Below are 18902 nucleotides of genomic sequence, written 5' to 3' on the forward strand. Positions count from 1 at the left end.
GTGACTTAATCAACAAAAAATGTTCAAGATAATAAACAAATATTCTGATTCATTGAGTAAAACAGAATTAGCACTTGTTAGAACCTTTGGGGAAAAAATACACAACTGTGTAGAGACAGTGAGAGTTTTTTCGTCATTTTTAGCTTTAGAAAAATCACTGTACATTTCCAGCACTGCAACAGTAAACAGAGTACACCAACTTGCAATGGTTAGTAGAGCATTTAGAAAGAGACCAGATTTGTATGTTTTTTTAATAGGTGAGGGGAAACACAACTCTAGAAAAATGATAACACATCCTCACTGCTTAAAGTGTTAATAAGTAAATTCTGACAAACAAGCTGGTACTATGGTTCTTCAAGTTTAGATGTCTGCAAAAGTTATTTTACATTTTTTTGAAGTACACCTGCTTAAAAATACTAGTTTCTTTCAGTTTTCTGATATAAAATTACTGACTGTACTTTGACATTCATCCATACCGTAATAATGTTCTGTGTTGAGGTGGTGTAACGCTTTGCACATACTGTAAACTAAACAGTGTCTGACAGGGCAAAAGTGTTAGTGATAATTAAAAATAAGTCAAAGGTAGATTGAATCGATGCCCCATCGCACTGATGCAGAAGGGCAGCGATGATAAAAAGATGAACAAAAAAAAGTTGTCACTGAAGCAAATGTACAAAGCTGCACACAGGTGCAAGCACACACATACCCACAACGAGCTAAACACTCAAACACACATATTCCAGCAGAAAGTGTCATCAACCGTTCAACCTCTCTTCTGTCTCGTTCCTTTTATAGAAGCTGTTTGGTGAAGAGGCCCAAAATTCGATCATGCATTTTCTCTTGACTGAAGCCCTCCATATTTAGAGAGTCTATTTGTGGCAATGTCTCTCCACAGTTGCCTTTGCCATGCCCCGAGGAGAGAGAGCGAGAGAAATAGAGGAAGGGGGGGGACTAATAAACCTCCAAGAGTATGCCTCGCTTAGTTTCAAAACTGCTGCAGAACAGCCTCTCACTGCCCGCAGTGCACAACAGAGCACGCACATACTGATACACTGAAATAGGCACAGTACTGAGGGTCGACACAACTCGAAGAATACACAGTCCGACCTGTGCAGTTTGTTTTATATCCCTCCTCGCCATAGCCTGGGGTTGAACATCAATAGCTCTGAGTTTTACCTGAGTGATCATGCTCTAGAAAACAACAGCAAGCATAAATGGTGATTAAAATCCTCAAAAGATTTTTTAAATCATCTATTAAAATTTTTCTGTTCAATAGTAGACAGGACTTTGGAGCGGTCGTTAAACTAGTTGTTTTAAACAATGCATGAGGTAACTAATATGGATCTATACTTAGATTACTTTTGAGGGCATGCTGGAATTAATGTTTCATATCACTCTCTTCCTTTAGGCTCTTTTTTATTGTGAGACTGAACTTTACAAGCTATTTAAAGCACTGTATGTTATTCACTCTGTTCACTGAGTAGAGGAAGAACTCTGAACCTGCAGTTCTTCTAATATCATAGAGTGAGTTTGCTGTTAGTGAAGTCGTTGATCTGGTGAAGAAAACAGGCCATTTGTGTCACATCAGAGACTAAAAGAAGGCCTCAAAACACGCAAGAAATGTCACATCATCAGTTCTGCAGGTTAGAGCCATGACCTTAAAAATGTACTTAAAACTAAGCTGTGGTTTGTCCTGAACTCACCTATTGTTTTGTGATTCACCATCTTACCACTAGAGGTCACTACTTTCTGCCACATAACACAAGTTATATAAATTACACTATAAAGTCAAGTGGGGTTATAGGCAACTGTGATATTTAAAGATGTCACTAATATTAAATATTTTGTGTTAAATATTAAAAGTTTAAAAAGGGCCCAAAGTGTGTGGTCTTGCTCACATAAGTATGAATCAAATATAATCAATACCTTCTTTTACATATTTGCATAATCACTGTATTAAACTGTGTAACAAATTAAGAGTTCATTAAAAAATCATAAAATGATATATTTCAACACAGCAGTGATTTAATCTGCTTTCAAGCTTCATGGACATCACAAGGAAAGAAAAGGATAAGTATTAAGATAACAGGCTAGAAAGTGTGGTGATTTTTATTTTTAAATTACTGTTAATTTTTTTTTTTTACAAATAAGTACCTAAAATAATACTTCCTTAGAACTTGAATGATTTTATCAACAGTTGGCAACATAATTGTTTACAAAGCAGGTGAACTATGGGAACTATGAATTCATTTTTTACTGTCTTAGCTTTGATAATCACTAAGAAACAGTAAGACACAAGCAGTCTGCAATAAATTAACTGTTTATTATTGATTAAGGCATATCAGCAGTAGTAATTGCAATGTTATCACTGACACAGTCACACAACTAGGAAGTTGTCTGTTGTACCTGAAGACAACACAGCAGTGTCTATGTGTTTCTAATACACTGAAACACTAACTTAAGGTTTTCTGTTTACTTTACACACTAGCACACTGAATAAAGTGCAGCAGTGCAGCCTGTTGAATCAAGTATGTTTTATTTATGAAGCCACAAATTCTAATTCATTTGTCAAAGAGCATGTGAACATAACTTTTATACAAAGGTTTAAAACCTCAGGAAGACTCACAGACCCTCCGTCGTCCCACTGAGTGGATGAAGTACAAGAGGACAAGAGGCAGACAAGGACAGCCTTCAACAAAGAGAACAAGAGACACGAGGTGCTGAGAGGAAAAGAAGCAGAAAACCGATTCAAGGCAGGGAAGTGAAAATAGTGAAGTGAGTGGAATTTTGCTTGTGCTCCTTTTTATAAAAACAGAAAATAAATAGTCTTTTCAGTTTTGCCATCCAAGTGACTCCATCTCTCCTCGATAAAACACTATAATATAAATTTATTGCATTTGGATTTTAATTTCTGACTCTTTTTAAAAATAGTTTGATCCAAGACATATCTGTAACTACTGCGTTCAGTGCCTGTGCAAAAAGCTACCATAGTTTTTTTGGGGTTTTTTTTAAAAGTAAATTGTTGAGTTTATTGTAAGATGAAAAGCTGGGATTTTTAGAATTCAAGTAATGTGACTGAGAGTCCCTGTAATGAGGACAGAAACAGACAAAATTCAGTAAATGAAATATGTTTCTGGAAATAACACTAAATGTACTTATAGTGGAAAGTCATTTATGATATATGTGCTACTCTTATACAATGAACTAAAATAAAATTTAAAAAAACAACAACATTTTTTTAAACCATAGATGCTTTTCTCTAAAAATGCTAGGCTGTGTAGTATTTTGCCTGTTATGACTGTTTTCACTGTAATACCCTAAAATCAGATTAGGTGCAATGCGCCCTCTAGCGTTTAGACCCTGACAGTGAATGTATAGAGACACGTTAGATATCAGTTCGCTGGGTTTGCCATTTCAATTGCCTGGTCCTGATGCGTGCTGGCAGCCCTCCATGATCACATTTCACCCTCCAGTGAACAGCAGGGGTGTAGCACAGCACAACAACAGAAGCAGCTCTGGAAGCTCCACACTGTTGTTTCTCATCTCTTCGGGTCCCGATGAGGTTGGCCAGTTCCGCTCGTCAGTAGAGCCACTACTGTGGTGTCTGTTGCTATGAGTTTTATGGTATTAGTTTTAATAACGTGTTCACGGGATGACCAGAAAATGAGATTAATAGTTTGAAGATGATATCTTTTCATGGAGTTGCTTGTTAATTTGTTCATTTTGAATTTTAGGTTTTCTAACAACTCTGCAGAAACAGATTACATGAAACTGTAACACAAAAAAACACATTATAATGAGTATGTACTGTATAAATAGGTATTGCATATGTGGGCAAATCAAGGCAAATGCAGCGCATATGTTCACTTACCGGATATTAGGTACATCTTGATAGTACTTGACTCCCTTTTGCCTTCAGACCTGCCTTAATTCTGATGTTGACTAGATAGATAGATAGATAGATAGATAGATAGATAGATAGATAGATAGATAGATAGATAGATAGATAGATAGATCTCCATAGAAAGAGTCCTGTGGTATTTGGCTCTAGGGGGGGGTATTTTGGTTTGTTCTAAAGTTTCACAGTAGAGGGCAGCATTGAGAAATGGAGATGTGGCTCCTTCATTCTCATTGACAGTCTAAACAAACAAAAAAATCTCAGCGTGAGAAACGTATTATTCTCATATGAATAATGAGAAATATGGTTTTTATGGGTTTTTATGTTTTTTGAAGAGAAATGACAATTGAAAATTTGGCAAACAACATGCTCAATAAGTTTAAAAAAAAAAAACAACAACAACAAAACAAAAACAGAAAAATCAATTTCTTTTCCATTGAGGAAATCTCTTTTTATTTAAACATCTATCTCAACAGTTTTAGCTGTATCACTTCCTCACAAACATAAAGATTGTCATCGTAGCCCTGTGAACCTGATGTTTTATGAAAGGATGCTTGGAAGCGCTTCTCTGCTTTTAACAAGACTTGAAGTTGAACTTTGTATCCATCCTAAATTGTAATTATATTACATAAGTTTGATCAGATCTTAAACTATATATTAAATTAGAGTGCGCAAAATGAAATACTCTCCTGTGCTTCAGCATCTGATGTTGGCAGGAAAGATATCTGACCCCCCGACAGCCTCAGTAAAAGTTGTGATGACTGCCAAAAGACATTAGAAGAAATCTTGTCATTTAGAGTTTTTCTTGCAATGGAAACTACAAGGCAAAACTCTTACTGTGAAGACAAAAGTTTCACTCTGAACTGTATTGTATAGTGGTCTATACTTTGTACTGAGTTACATCATATATGAAAATATAGAATAGTCACATACACAAAAAAAGAAATTATATATTTTTAAATGGTTAAAGTTTTCAGACATTTGTAACTAACAAATGACCTTTTTCATGACAGATGTGTCAAGTGCTTGTGTAGCACTCTTTTACATAATTTTTAAAATGTATTAAATTTACAACACAAAACAAAACACAGCAAATACAACAAAATGAAACCAAACCAAAAAATAATAATAATAGCAATAACATCAAAATGACATTTATAAATACTGACAAATACTAAAATGCAAATAAGCTGAATAAATAAAAGAACTGTAAACTTAGGTTAATCAAAAAATATATATATTATTTAACATGATTTGTAAAAACACCAACTTTTACCCATTGTGTACTGTTGTATGTTTATTAGGATTTCTTAAGATATGACTCTATGCTTTGTCTCGTTTTCTGTGAGAAAGTATAATAGCACATCTTCACACTGTAACCTCCCCCGTACATGTTCTACCGTCTGTCTTTTAGAAAGCGTCTATAGGTTCTCACACTCTATCCAACCAGCAAATTGTAGGTGGGATACAACAAATTTATAGCATTGCTTGTGTGGCTGCTTCTAAAAATGGCAAAAATATTCTCTGAGATTAAAGTTTTGGAAGATGATGAAGAGGAGGAGGACCACTGGTCATTCCAAAACAAGGCCATAAGTCGCCAGTCAGTAACTGGAGAAATATGGACATCAACTGATGTCAAAAAACGGTGAAACTGATTGGCCAACTTGTGCGTGGAAATGAGCCACCCCACATCGCTGCCAATATGATGCAACCAGGGCCATTACGTGGGGACATCAATTTTGCACAAATAGGGCATTTGTTAAATGGCTCTGAATTGTTAACATAAATTGTAAATTTCAAACAAGTGAATATCAATAGTGATCAGAAACCACGCTTCATTTATTTTTCTTCCAACTAAACATGGTTTTCTCCAGCCATATCTTGGTTAGGGTCTCAACAGAGGTAATTTTGTCATTTCAACATATGTGGTGTGTATTGTTCAAAATTGGAATAAAATAAACATCTGTTCAGGATTTTTGAATAAAGTGTTATGGGTATTTTGATTAATAACAGAATAATGCAGGAAGTCCCCCGGACCTGCCAACAATGGCTGATTAAGAATAACTCAATACAAGGGTACAAAAGACAAAACCAGCGAAATGGAATTTGGCCATTGCCGGTTAATAAACGCACATGTGCATTTCTTGCTGTGGAAAAAACCCAAAAACAAAACAGGCCTATTCCTTCATAAACAGGTTGTACAAAAGAGCTCATCAGAATAACTCATTTAAGCCCTTTGATCTAAACTCAACAGCAACAGTTACACAGGGATTATAATTTCAGGATAAATAATCTGGTTGTTTGTTTGTTTCAATCTGGTGGAAAAGCTTCTGCATTGCTGAGGAATCATGCAGGGACGTTCCACTGACCGGAGTCCATCCAGGGTGTGATTTCACACACCATGGTGTACTTCTCCTCACTGCCTGGCCAGGGCTAAGATTGCGTGTGATACATGGATGACATCTCATGGCTGATGCAGAGTTCTGAAACCAAAGGAAATGATCTTGTGTGGCTAGATATTAATTTAAATGTTTACAGTGCACGAGTTTGTTTTTGGTAGCCATTTTTCCAAATTAACAATTTTTTAATACTCAAATCATTGGTGTTAGTGTAAGGTCATAAAATAAAACTTCCAAAATATGAGTGAGGAGGTTTCACCTTCTGTCTGTGTAATTTATAATAGTGTTGTCAAACAAGCACTGTTGTAGTGACCTGAGAGACTTACATTAGATTAGTGTATTTTTAGAAAGACGGGCATCAGATTTAGATATCTATCTTGGCCCTACTATCATGAATTTCATCTAAACAGGTTCATTATTTACATATTTTACTCTGATTTTATGGAAACACTTCTGCAAGCATAAGAGAACAGCGATAAGCGCACTGGCTGGAGCCTCAGAGCAGAGGGGCCAGGAATCTGTGCCCACTAATCCCAGTGAGGGACAGAAGATGTTTTAGCGGATCTCCTCTGGTACACATGAGTGGCTCTGGTTTTCAGATGTTCCCACAACATCCCGGAACTGGATAAAGAGAGGTTGACGCCTGTTTGCTTAGCACCAGACTTTCACACTGGCAAGAGCAAGTCAACTAAATAATCGATAACAATGCAAGCAGAGATGGCTACAGCTCTTCCTCCCCTGATGGTATGCTAAGACATCACAAAATATCAAAAGCAGGATGTGAAATCAGGCAGAAAACAGCTGCATAACACTGAGGGGAAGAATACTATACTACTAAGTAAAGTCAAAAGATGATTTTCCAGTATTTTTCCCCCTTTTAGTGACACATTTTAAAGCAGTTTTATATTTACTAAACCTTTATGACACCGCAAACATTTTTTTACAGATAAAATGTGTTCAGAACATGCAATTGATTTCAAAATACTACAGATAAAGTTGACTTTACCAGTCGTTTTAACTTTAGAACATTTTAGGTTGCTTGGTTTTATATTTCTTTCTTTTATTTAAACTGATGTCCTTTGTATAATATGTTAAACAATATTTCATTTTTGAGGAGATTTGTGGGGGTTGTATCTCCTGACTCGAGGAGCCGGTGGGAATCGTACGTTGAAACATCCAGAGCAGCACAGCGTATGCTAAATCAGGCAGACAGCTGACTCAGCACCTGCCCTGCTGTCTATGTGCTCACTCAACAATGCTGTTATCCCCTGTGACAGGACACAGCCTCCGGGCCCAACAACCCCTCACAACCCTCTGAAAATCCTCCCTCTAGCCTGGACCCTGGAATTCTTACAGACACCCCTGATCCTGATATGCCCTTTTTGTCTAGTCCCACAAATATAAGCATGAGTGTCACGCTAACAATGCAATTTCAGTACTACAGGGTCATGTGGGCACAAAATGCACATGGTCAATTAACACAGACGCAGTTGACACAGTTGTGATTCTCTAATTTTATACCTTTGGGACAAAGTTGCAAAGTACAAAAAGCATTTTGAAATAACAGTGAGAGAGTCACTGAAAGCCACTGAAAGAGTATATTAACCTTTCACACAAATGTGTTTTAGGTCAATTCAACACCAGAGAGGTCCTGTTAGATTTTTGATAAAGAATCTGCAATAAAACTCCAAAAATAGAAATTCCAGTTGGCTTATTTGGGATTTTGGAGGGTGGTGCTGTGTAAAAACAACTGTCAACGCCCATTACCAGTAAAGTGCATATTAAAAAAAACATCAGTTGTATTTAACCATTAGAAATGTTTTATCACTTTGAAGTCACCTGTGGAAAAATCGTAGAAATTGGGAAAAATCACAAAGTGTCATGTTGATTAAAGAATCATTTTGAGCATTTTTTCTAAGCCACTGGGTTTTCAGGACTCCAAAGAAAGAATAGGGATTAAATAAATACAAAGAATTAAAAAAACGCCTCACTACATAATGCAGTCCAGCCCTGAACCAGAGCCTAAAATTCAAATACTCAACTACATTGTATTATGCAACAAAGGTGTTCATGTTAGCAGCATTTTCTACCCTTGAGAGACAACTGAACACCTCCATTAAAATGTAAACAACTTTATGATACACTCTTTATTGAATTAAATCACATTTCACAGTATTGTAGTTCCACGTCATTCCACTAGCATTTCAGTGCCAAAATCTCTGCAGTACATGAGGCATAGTTTCATCTTATTTAAAGTCGGCTGTGGTCTAACCCCTACACTGCAAGTAAGTTATGTAATACACCCCAGAAAAAACACAAAAACTGGGCATTATTATTATTGTTAATATTTATTTTATTTTCGTTCATTTAAGCTGTTGGTGGTTTCAGCTTTTATGGCAATTGGCATCAGGGACACTGGTTTAACCTGTGGAGTAGTTTTTTTTTAAATAACTGTATTAGCATACTTCAGTATGTATGAATCGTGTCTGTGAACTTGGGAACCCCTGAAGTCAGCTGGCACATGGCGCAAACAGAATTCCCTTATAACTCAAAGAAAGATGAGAATTTGGGGGGATATATTGATAGTATCACTGTAACTCTTTTTTGTGAGATTTTAATATTTCCATGTATTGAATCATCTTCATCAAAGTGGGTAGCAGGGTTGTTCCTGGGTTAAAGGATTTTAGTAAAAACAGCAAACAGTGCAATGATGAGAAATCTGCAGGTTCTCTTTAAGCATAATGACTGGCGACAGTAAACTGTAGCCACGATAACTGCTCTGATTTAGCTCAACACATGCACAGACTCGTCCAAAGGTAGTCACGGCATAGGCTGCTCTGCTTTAGGCCCTCAAATGCTATAAACCTGCAATCCTGCACCTGCCTCAGGCCCGCGTGGTTTACCTCTGTAGTCTCATAGAGGAAGAAAAGGAGGTGCAGGAGAGAAAGCTTGATTATGGAACGAGAGGAACCTGCATACCAGAAGGGCAGACAACAAAAAATCTCCACTCCAAACACACTCTCAGTGAGCCTTTATGATCTTCAGAGGGAGCAAAAGGATGTTCTTTGCTGGGGGGGATAGTGCATGCCAGCACCTACACCTGTGTGCTAGCTGACACCACATATCAAGGTGGTTATTGTATATTTTACACGTTGTTATGGGATATTGTATTTGTTTTAAATGTTATATACTTATGTGGTATGTGTATTTTGACTTTTGTTGCCATGATGCCAGGTCTCTCTTGAAAATGAGATTTTTAATCTCAATTTTTTTACCTGGATAAATAAAGGACTAATAATAATAATAATAAAATATGTCAGGATAGTCTGGTTCATAGGAACCTAAAGCTGCCTTGATATACCATGATATGCCATATTGTTTCTCCACTGAAAAGCCACTTTTGAAATATTTCTTACATGTGTTTATACTGAAAAAAAGCCTTCAAGGCATAAGCAAAGCCATTTTTTTCCTATTGGCATCTCGTATGGGATCCCATCATATTAAAGGAAGTGGTACACTTACAGAAAGAATTGAGTAGACAAACAGCATGGATATAAAATTGCTTATGTGTGCAACTGAAATGAGAGCTATTTCCTTCTACCTCTGCATGGGCCCCCGGAGGAGGAAAGGGGAGAGCCAGTGGTCAACAGAGGTCTCACTTTCTAGGAGCAGCTGAATACCAGAGGAGCTGACAGGTATGTACATATTGGAATGTGTTTCTCAGCCACACCTGTGGGAAACACACCCACCAAGTTTGGTCTCTCTCATCCCACTGGCTGATATCCACCATGATTGACAATTGGAAGAACTATCTGGCTCCTGTCCTCAGGAGCCAGGGGGCAGGTATGGTAAGTTCTGAAAACGAACCAATGGCAGACTAGAAATCCTCCAAGCCAGGCGGGGCTGCGGTGAAATAAAACTCATCAGTGGGGTGTGTCCTTAAAAGTTTGTCAGCAGTCAAACAGTGAAAGGCCACTGCTACAGGACCCCACTTTGACTGGTTAAGACTTAACAAGTCCTTTGCTGAGTGAGGATCTGTGAAGCCGGCAGACAAAGTAAAGAAAGACAGAGAGGGACTTTTTTTCCTCGGCAGACCGACTTCCTCCACGGCTCAACAATGGGAGTGAAACATCAGAAATCTTCTGCTCCAAATCTCGAGAACACCACCTTCAGGGTCGGGATTTCGAGGAAATGGATGCCAGGTTCATGCGGTTCATTTTCAGCAACTTGAAAACTACACAAACTTTCAACACTCTTTGGAGTCCTTTTTGTCCTGAGAAATAGGTACTTCGTCATAGTTTAACAGATTAAACAGATGCTTTTCTGGTACTGTGGTCACTCACATCTCCTTATCACTTTTCCAGCCCAGCTATAGATTCTGTATCCGTTGGACGGAGAACTGATAAGGGCATGTGCATGACATTACCTACAGATACTGAAGAGGTAACATCTGAACTACAGAACATGGGGTAATTCAGTCATTGAGTTTATTACTGGTGAAACATGCTGAATGCTAGTTTCTGTGCTTTCTGATTTATGTTTGCATTTTAAACATGTTGGGAGTTGTTAGAATGAATAGAGTTTCACGTTTTAAAATGTGGCTTTAAAACATGGAATGGGGTTTGTGCGAATGTATAACTATCTACAATGACACTTATGTAACCTTGCAAATTTGTGATCTGTCTAGAGTGACTTATTAAAAAAAAAGACTTGCCTGTTTGGGGCTCTGCTGTAAGACTTAACACAAGAACAGTTGAGTTACAATACTGAAAGCTTGGTTTCTACGACACAAAGTTTAGAAAGCAACAGGGTCTCAGCCTGACATGACACAGCATGACTAGCATAATCCATTGACTGTACATGGAAAATGACATAACTGCTGAATGTGAAAAAAAAACAACTAGGTGAGTAACTTGAATGTGATGCGTGCCAGCGTACTGACATGACTTTCACACCCACAAACATTTTTACACTTTAATTACAGCTGAGTGGGCCTGACATAAGGATCACACTGCATAAGAACTATAGGAGAACGAACTGTGGGTTTAAAGGCGTTGATAGAGAAAAAAAACGTATGCGATGTCTTACAGTTTGCAAACTCAAATATTCAGGATGGTCAAAGGAATCACATTCACGTCACTAAATCTTGTGACTTTTACTTTTAAAAAGCAGTTTGAATTGTTCGCATCAAATGACAGATCCCTCCGAACACCTGAGAATTTTCAGCTTCTTTTCCTCGTCTTTTAACTCTTAAAATCTATGAACGAGAGAGTCCTTTATATTAGAATGGGGTCTTATTCGCTGTTTTCATCATTGTCAAATGTGCTGATAAATGGCTGCGCAATTCTAGGTTTGTATGACTACAAGCTTCAAATATTGCAGATACTTTACAGCCATAACTTCCCATAAATAAATAAAAAAAAATGTATAAATGCATTGAAAGTGTTGAGTCATTGCACGTGTTGACACTTGTCGCCAGATTTATTGCCAAAAGATTTTAACAGCTGGTGGTTTCTTGCTTGACACTTATTTATGTTACCTTCAGTCTTTAAGTTAACTCTCAACTTAGAGAACAAAAAGTACACAACATCACAATTTTCTTGTAAATGCATGCACGCAAACGCACGCACATGCACACACACACGCACACACACACAGGAGGGCTCTCAGTGAGTTGACGAGTGTTTTGGACTTACAGTACTGGGTGTATCCAACTTGCTCTCTACCCCTCGGGCATCTACTCTCTCTCTCTCTACACCTGGTAGACAACTCTCTCCTGTCAAGTACAACAATCTTCCCACGGCTGCTAGCGCTTAAGGTCACTTCCTTTGGTTCAGCCCTGCTTCAACACATTCTACCTCTCCGTTTACATATTAACCCAATACAAAATCAACAACACCAAAAAAAATAAAAAATATTTTTTTTGGTGTTTTGGTGTCAGCATGTTCTCAAATATTATATATGAGAACATGCTGTCAAAATAAGCCCAAATGGCAGAATAATAAGTAATTATCACCTTGTTCTCATAAGGATATAGCTGTAATGCACAGGTACACACTGGGGTACCTGTGCAAATGATAAAGTATGCAAAGTATACAGAGTATATATAAAATAAAGACTAAGCAACACCCATGATTTTAATAAGTGCATACTGAGTAGAGTAAATAGTGCAAAATCTGGTTCTGCAAACTCTATAAAATTTGAGCAGGAAAGAAATCTTATTGCACATCAAATTGTGTATTGTGATGTGCAAGGCTGTAATGATTAGCACTTTATTTGCCCATATAAACAGGGTCGCTGAAATGCCAAAAAACAGCAGGGCTGATAAAGGCATGGCAGGCTGCTGTGCTTAAGACAGACCAACCATGGAAGCACTGAGGTCCCACAGCTTCTTGGCTGCAGCATCATTCAGGGCCTGTGGTGCTGGCTTTTTGGGAGCACAGTCGCTGTATGGTGGAATGAAGAAAAGAGATAAATCATGAAGAGTGTCATACAGTGTGGTTGCAAACTGCTTGTATTAAAAACCTTTCACTCTATTGTTGTTTATCTCAGCCTCTGTTAATATTAGACTAATTAATTGGTAGGATAAGAGCATTTCTTTTTCTACTGTGATCACATCATTTTTCTCCAGTCAGATGTACTTGCCTGTAGTAGAGGCCACTGGAGTTTGCCAGGCTCTCGTCCACAGCACAGTAGATGGTGGTCTGGGCTCCTTCCCAGGGATTTTTGACCAACTTCATGAAGACCTTTGCTAGCATTATCTTCCACATAGGAAATGAATTAAATAGATGGCGGCCTAACTCTGTGCGGATGACCCCCGGATGAAGACTGTAGACGGTTACACCGCTGCCTAATGAGAGGTCCATCAGAAAAAGGCGTGCATCAAACACTGTACTAGTGTAAAAATCATGGTAACAATGCTCATTAACTCAAGATACAAAGATAGAAAACAGGAGGTAAAATGGTTATTTGTAACATACTGTATATTATACACGTGTCTGAACTCCTGTCACACTACCGTTCAGTCTTGTAGCCAGTTCTTTGCCAAAGAGAACGTTGGCCAGCTTGCTTTGTCGGTAGCTCTTCTGAGGGGTGTAGTCTTTATCAACGTTAATGTCATCAAAGTGTATCTGACCTGCAAGAAATTTATTTTAAACAGGTGTGACAAAGAAAAATTTTTGGTTGTTCGACTTTAGCGCCAAGATTTTACCTCTCTCATGCGCCAGGCTGGAGACAATCACAATGCGACTTGGTGCCGACTTCTTCAGCAGGTCAAGGAGACAGTTGGTGAGAAGAAAATGTCCCAGGTGGTTGACGCCAAATTGCATTTCAAAGCCGTCTTCGGTCTTCCACTTAGGACACATCATAATACCTAAAAAAAAAATTGAAAAAAAAAAACAAACAAACCAAGAAAGTAAGAAAATTACAAAAAATAAAAACATACAACTAACTAATTTCTCAGTGTCTGCCAGTATCATTCAACCCCAAATAACTTATTCTACCCTCCTAAAAATCTGTATGAGGATCCCATAAAGATGACAACATTTAACTTCTACTAACTGACTAAGGTAAAGCAAGGCAAGGCAAGTTTATTTATATAGCACATTTCAACAGCAAGGTGATTCAAAGTGCTTTACAGAGACATTAAAAAAAAACAAGTAGAACTGCTGCAATACCTGCATTGTTAATGAGGATGTCTAAGCGCTCCTCATTCTTTTCCACATCTTTGGCTAAGTCTCTGACAGACTGTAGTGAGGCCAGATCAAGCTTCTTTACCACCACATTGCCATTCCCACTCTTCTGACGGATCTCATCTGCTGCAATACGGGCTTTAGTCATGTCCCTGCAGGCCAGGATCACTCTGGCCCCTTGGAGAAAAAGAAAAAACATACAAAAGTGACTCATATTTACATGTAAACACCAGAGAATGTGCAACCAAAGTACTAGTTGAGGTTAAAGATTTATTTTTACCTACTGTCATTGTCATTGACACTTATTATTTAATATTCTATCATTTTTGGGTTGTTACTGAATGGTTATTATATAATATTCTTCATTAAGTACCAAATGTCCAAAACAGGACTGTAGATATGGTTTCTTTTTACACATCTATATAGAAATTTAATTCATCATTTTTGGCAGTGCTTCATTTAATTAAAAGAATGTAAAAAAAAAAATGTCAGCAAAACCCTTCTATTAGTTTTAAGTTAAGTAACTCTTAGGAGTCAATATCCAAACATAAGGGCAAACTCTTATTTTATATGGAGCGTATGAATGGCGTGTTTACGGTAATGTCAAACTATATTAATCATATTTAAGTCTGGATTTGGACTAGGGCACTCTAAAACCATATCTTTTTATTACTTTATTTTTTTGAAGCCATTCAGAAGTAGACTTTCTGATGTGTTCTGCATCATTGCTCTGCTGTATAACCCAAGTGACCTTGAGCTTCAGGGACAGACTGATGGCCGGAAAGCAGAATTCATGGTTCCAGATTGCTGATATGATTTCAAACTCATTTTACACCACGGGTCACATGCATTCCACTTAAGTGGTTTAGACCAGTGAATCTCCTCTGTCTGTCACTGTACAGATGTTTATCTGCATATTTAATCCTGGTGCTATCTTAATATGAGAAAAAGTAGTGCAATTATAACAGTGTGTCTTTTTTCTACACAATATAGAAATCCAGCTTAAACTGAAATAAGTTGCGAAATTACAGAAAATCTTCTGGTAGCTCATTGTGCAGAAGATGACCTACACCCATGTACAGGACGTGAGACACAGCCTTTGCATATGTTTTTGTTTTTCTGTACTTTTCTTTAACAAACAAACAAACACACCTCTCTGGGCCATGTCCAGGGCTGTCTCTTTCCCAATACCAGTGTTGGCTCCAGTGATGAGGACTGTTTTCCCTTCCAGCCTGGCCTTGCTCCGACACACTCCTCCTGCCATCCATCTGCGGAAGGCCAGCACGCCTACCCCTGACAAAAAATATATTCATGCTATGAACAGGGTGTAAGAGAATGTCCTGAAGACCTTTCATTTGACCTTTTACTACCTTTTACCCTTATGTTTATTCTAAGCTAAATCAAGCAGCTACATACGGTTATATATTTCTAGAATTTCACACCTACGAGTAACAGCAATAATCTGTCATGACAGAACAAAGTGCTTACCTGATCTCCTTTCATTACCGTATCAGAAATCCTACTAAATGTGCAAGTTAACAAAGCTTAAACAGTATGCATTTAATAATTTAAGAATTAGGCTTACCTGCAACAAAGACAACTGTGAGGCAAGTTGCATGTCTCTCGGTGAAGTCCTTAACAGCCTCTGCGTAGTTTTGCATTGTTTAAGCAATTCTGGAACTTATATAAGAGGCTGAAATGTTAATATTGTTGCAGACTTGCAGTCAACGATCTGTTTTTGTGGAAGGAACTTTAGGTCAGCTACCACAAACAACGGCGAAAACGACAAATACGTGTTTTCCCGTTTTGTAGTTGTAACGATAAACCGGAAGTGGAGGGCGTGGTGGAACTTAAGGGAGATTTTTCAGAATAAGTTTCCGTTTAAATCAATCATTGGTTTAAATCAATGACTGTAGAAAACAGTCATTGGTTTAAATATGTATTTCCTTGCTGTCATGTACGACATACTTGTTTTTTTTGGTTTTTTTTGTTTGTTTTTGTTTTGTTTTTGTTGGTTGTGTGTTATTTGGTTTTGGTTTGGGGTTTGTTTAAGCTTTCAAGTACAGTGAATATTTGTTTTGGCATTGTGGGGGAATGTATCTGGTAATATATATATATATATATCAAACATCAGAACGAATGCCACGCAAAACACACCCACCAAGAGACAATAGGGCGTAATGCGGCAGCTTGCTGACTCGTGTACTAAAGAGTTTACTTAAAGCAGCCATTCAGCTTGTGCAGGCATGCTCTAAATGTCAGGTAAAATACATTTTTAAAAATGTATTGCAAAGTAGAACCTTGGTTGTGTATTACTTTGTTATGATTTATTTTTGTTTGTTTGTTTGTAATGGTAGTAATAGTTAGTACTATTATGTGCTCAGGACACACCTTGTACTGAATTACGAGCATCTGTTTGCAGTGAGTTACTCCCACTGCAAACAGACGATAATATTATTTGTAATATAAATTTATAATATAAATTATCCCCCGTGACATCACGCTCCAAAGCCCGGAGCGTGATGTCACGGGGGTGGGCGTGGAAAGGATTTTGGCCTGATCCGCCATTTTCGGGGTCTAAGAGCAAGCGACGAAGGAGCGAAAGCACAGCAATGGTTCGTACTTGCTGTGTGGTCGGCTGCAATGTTCGATCGGCACGGGAATAAGCTTGGGTTGTCTTTTTATGCTTTCCCAACCTGGAAGCAATATCAAGGAGCTCATGTATCGGATGTTACCAAACGAAGGCGTCGAGCCTGGCTAGCAGCCGTGAGACGAGCTGATATCAAGTTCTGTTCCATCTCCCCATATCACTTGGTGTGCTCCAGACATTTTCATTCCGGTAAGTGCTAGATATGTTCATATCACACTTTATAGCTGAATAATATTATCGTTGGTGGTCTCGGAAGTTATAGAAATTGCGATCAAACATGAATGGAGTGACTTTGCAGACATATGTGCTATGTAAAGATTCGCTAATTCTTTTGCACAACTGTAGGGAAGCCTGCCTATGAAATGGATCAAACAAATCCAGACTGGGTACCAACGCTACACATGGGGCACTCCGAAATCCGAACATCACAGTCAGACCGTCACAGGAGGCGAACACAACGGCAACAAAAAAAGCACTAGTAGGAGGTAAACAACAACCGCACCCCCAACCACAGTCTCTTATTTTAAAAGTTGATCTTAGTCAATTAACACAAACATTTGAGTATTCATACTGCCTTAATGTATAAACCACTTTAAAATTCCCTTGTGTATTTGCACTCTTTTTATTGGACAGGCTTTCACAATGGAGCTGCAGAATGTGAAGGTGAAGCCCCAGCAGAAGTTACCACAGGAGAGCAGCCAGAGATGGACAGTGCATCAGATAAACACATCACAGAGCAATGTGGAATACTTAACAAGCTGTTACCAGGGGATGTAGTTTTGGCTGACAGAGGCTTTGACATCAGAGATGCGGTGGGAATGATGTGTGCGGAGGTTAAGATCCCAGCATTTACAAGGGGCTTCTGTCAACTAGATGCCAAGGACATAGAAAATACACGAGCCATTGCACACCTAAGAATCCATGTCGAGCGAGTAATTGGCAGTTTGCGCAACAAGTTCAAAATGCTACATACCACCATGCCAATCCGTCCTCTTCTTCCATGTGAGGGTGAAGACGTTACCTTCATTAATAAAATTGTGAGGGTGTGTTGTGTTTTGGTTAACATGTGCCCTAGTGTGGTAGTGAAACCAGGCACACATGAGACTTGTACTTGTTAATTAATAATTGTGAAAACTCTCAGTATGTCTCTGAAGACAGTACTAGTAAAACCTTTTTTTTTATGTGTTATTGTATGAACACACTGACATTACGTTATGTAACCATTTCTGTACCTGTTTCACTAAAATGACGTTATAATAAAAGCAAGATAACAAATAACTGTATTTCACTCTTTATTTTACAGTTTGACAATTGTTACATGGTAAGTGCTGCAGGTTTGAAATCAAGTTATACATATTTCAATGCACTTCTGACAGAAAACTAGATACCAGAAGGAAAAACTTTGTGACCACTCGCGGCTGCATTTCTGACAGTCTTTGTGCCACGGATCCTCACTGTTGCCTCCACTTTAAATAGAAGTGCAGCGACATGGGTGCAGGTCTCAGCAACTCCGGCCATACAGGTGCAGTGTGCAGCTTCGACCTTCCCCGTGGTGCTTACAATTACCCATGGTCGTAATGCAGGTTCATTCAATCTTTGGGAGTGCAGTACCTGTAACATACAAGGACAAGGTTGACAATAAATGAAATGAGACAGGGAGGACACGAATTGGCGTTAATAATTTGCCCGATTATCAGTGTTAATTTGCATCTACTTTACAATTATGGGCACATAATATGATAACGATATTTTAGCAGTTCGATGATAAATGTATAACATTAATTATGGTGGGGGGTGGAAAATGGCTATTACACTTGATGCGCTTCAGCTGACTTACCTTGGTATGGATGACGACGTACTCAGAGTTTGGCGGCTTGAAAATACCCAAATCTTGCACCCAGCCGTTGGTAAATTGGATGTGCGCCTCCAGTGACTTGTAATTTCGGAACTGGTTCGCTGTGTAGGCGCTTACTCCACAAACAAGATAGGCGAAGACATCGGGGTAGGACAGTGGCAGTAGGTCGTCTGGGTCTTTACTCCACTGCCGTATTTCGTACGGGTCCAGATTTGCGATGCACTCTATTTTTTTCAAGTAACGCTGCTTCACCTCTGGACGCAATCGGTCTCTATACCGTCCGTTTTCTTTTGAGCTGCTTTTAAGCATGATTCTTGTCGTCGTCGTTCCAGCAAAGTGAATAGGGCTTTGGATTCGTAGACCCCGAAAATGGCGCTGCGCTCCCATAATGCATTGCGGTGTGACGTCA

The 18902-nt window shown here is 38.4% G+C and overlaps 2 protein-coding genes and 1 long non-coding RNA gene across 3 annotated transcripts; 2 read left to right on the forward strand and 1 right to left on the reverse strand.

The window, feature by feature from the left end:
* The first annotated feature begins 9924 nt into the window (after positions 1-9924).
* Positions 9925-12214, forward strand: LOC146525912 (uncharacterized). Its single transcript, XR_014875290.1, has 2 exons — positions 9925-10581; positions 10662-12214. It is a non-coding gene; the product is annotated as an uncharacterized LOC146525912 (long non-coding RNA).
* Positions 11756-15825, reverse strand: LOC146525913 (retinol dehydrogenase 13). The gene is made up of 7 exons (XM_085167969.1): positions 15574-15825; positions 15141-15281; positions 13974-14165; positions 13508-13669; positions 13316-13432; positions 12943-13147; positions 11756-12743 (listed from the first exon to the last, which is right to left on the reverse strand). The coding sequence occupies exons 1-7, from the start codon at positions 15647-15649 to the stop codon at positions 12647-12649; spliced, it is 990 nt and encodes a 329-aa protein (XP_085024095.1). The 5' UTR covers positions 15650-15825; the 3' UTR covers positions 11756-12646.
* A 683-nt stretch (positions 15826-16508) lies between these two features.
* LOC146525914 (uncharacterized) lies at positions 16509-18016 on the forward strand. Its single transcript, XM_085161366.1, has 3 exons — positions 16509-16827; positions 16984-17116; positions 17237-18016. Exons 1-3 carry the CDS (start codon positions 16632-16634, stop codon positions 17754-17756), a joined length of 849 nt encoding a protein of 282 aa, XP_085017492.1. The 5' UTR covers positions 16509-16631; the 3' UTR covers positions 17757-18016.
* The last annotated feature ends 886 nt before the right edge of the window (positions 18017-18902 follow it).

Source organism: Neolamprologus multifasciatus, chromosome 1 (genome assembly GCF_963576455.1).
Source record: "Neolamprologus multifasciatus chromosome 1, fNeoMul1.2, whole genome shotgun sequence".
NCBI lineage: Eukaryota > Metazoa > Chordata > Actinopteri > Cichliformes > Cichlidae > Neolamprologus > Neolamprologus multifasciatus.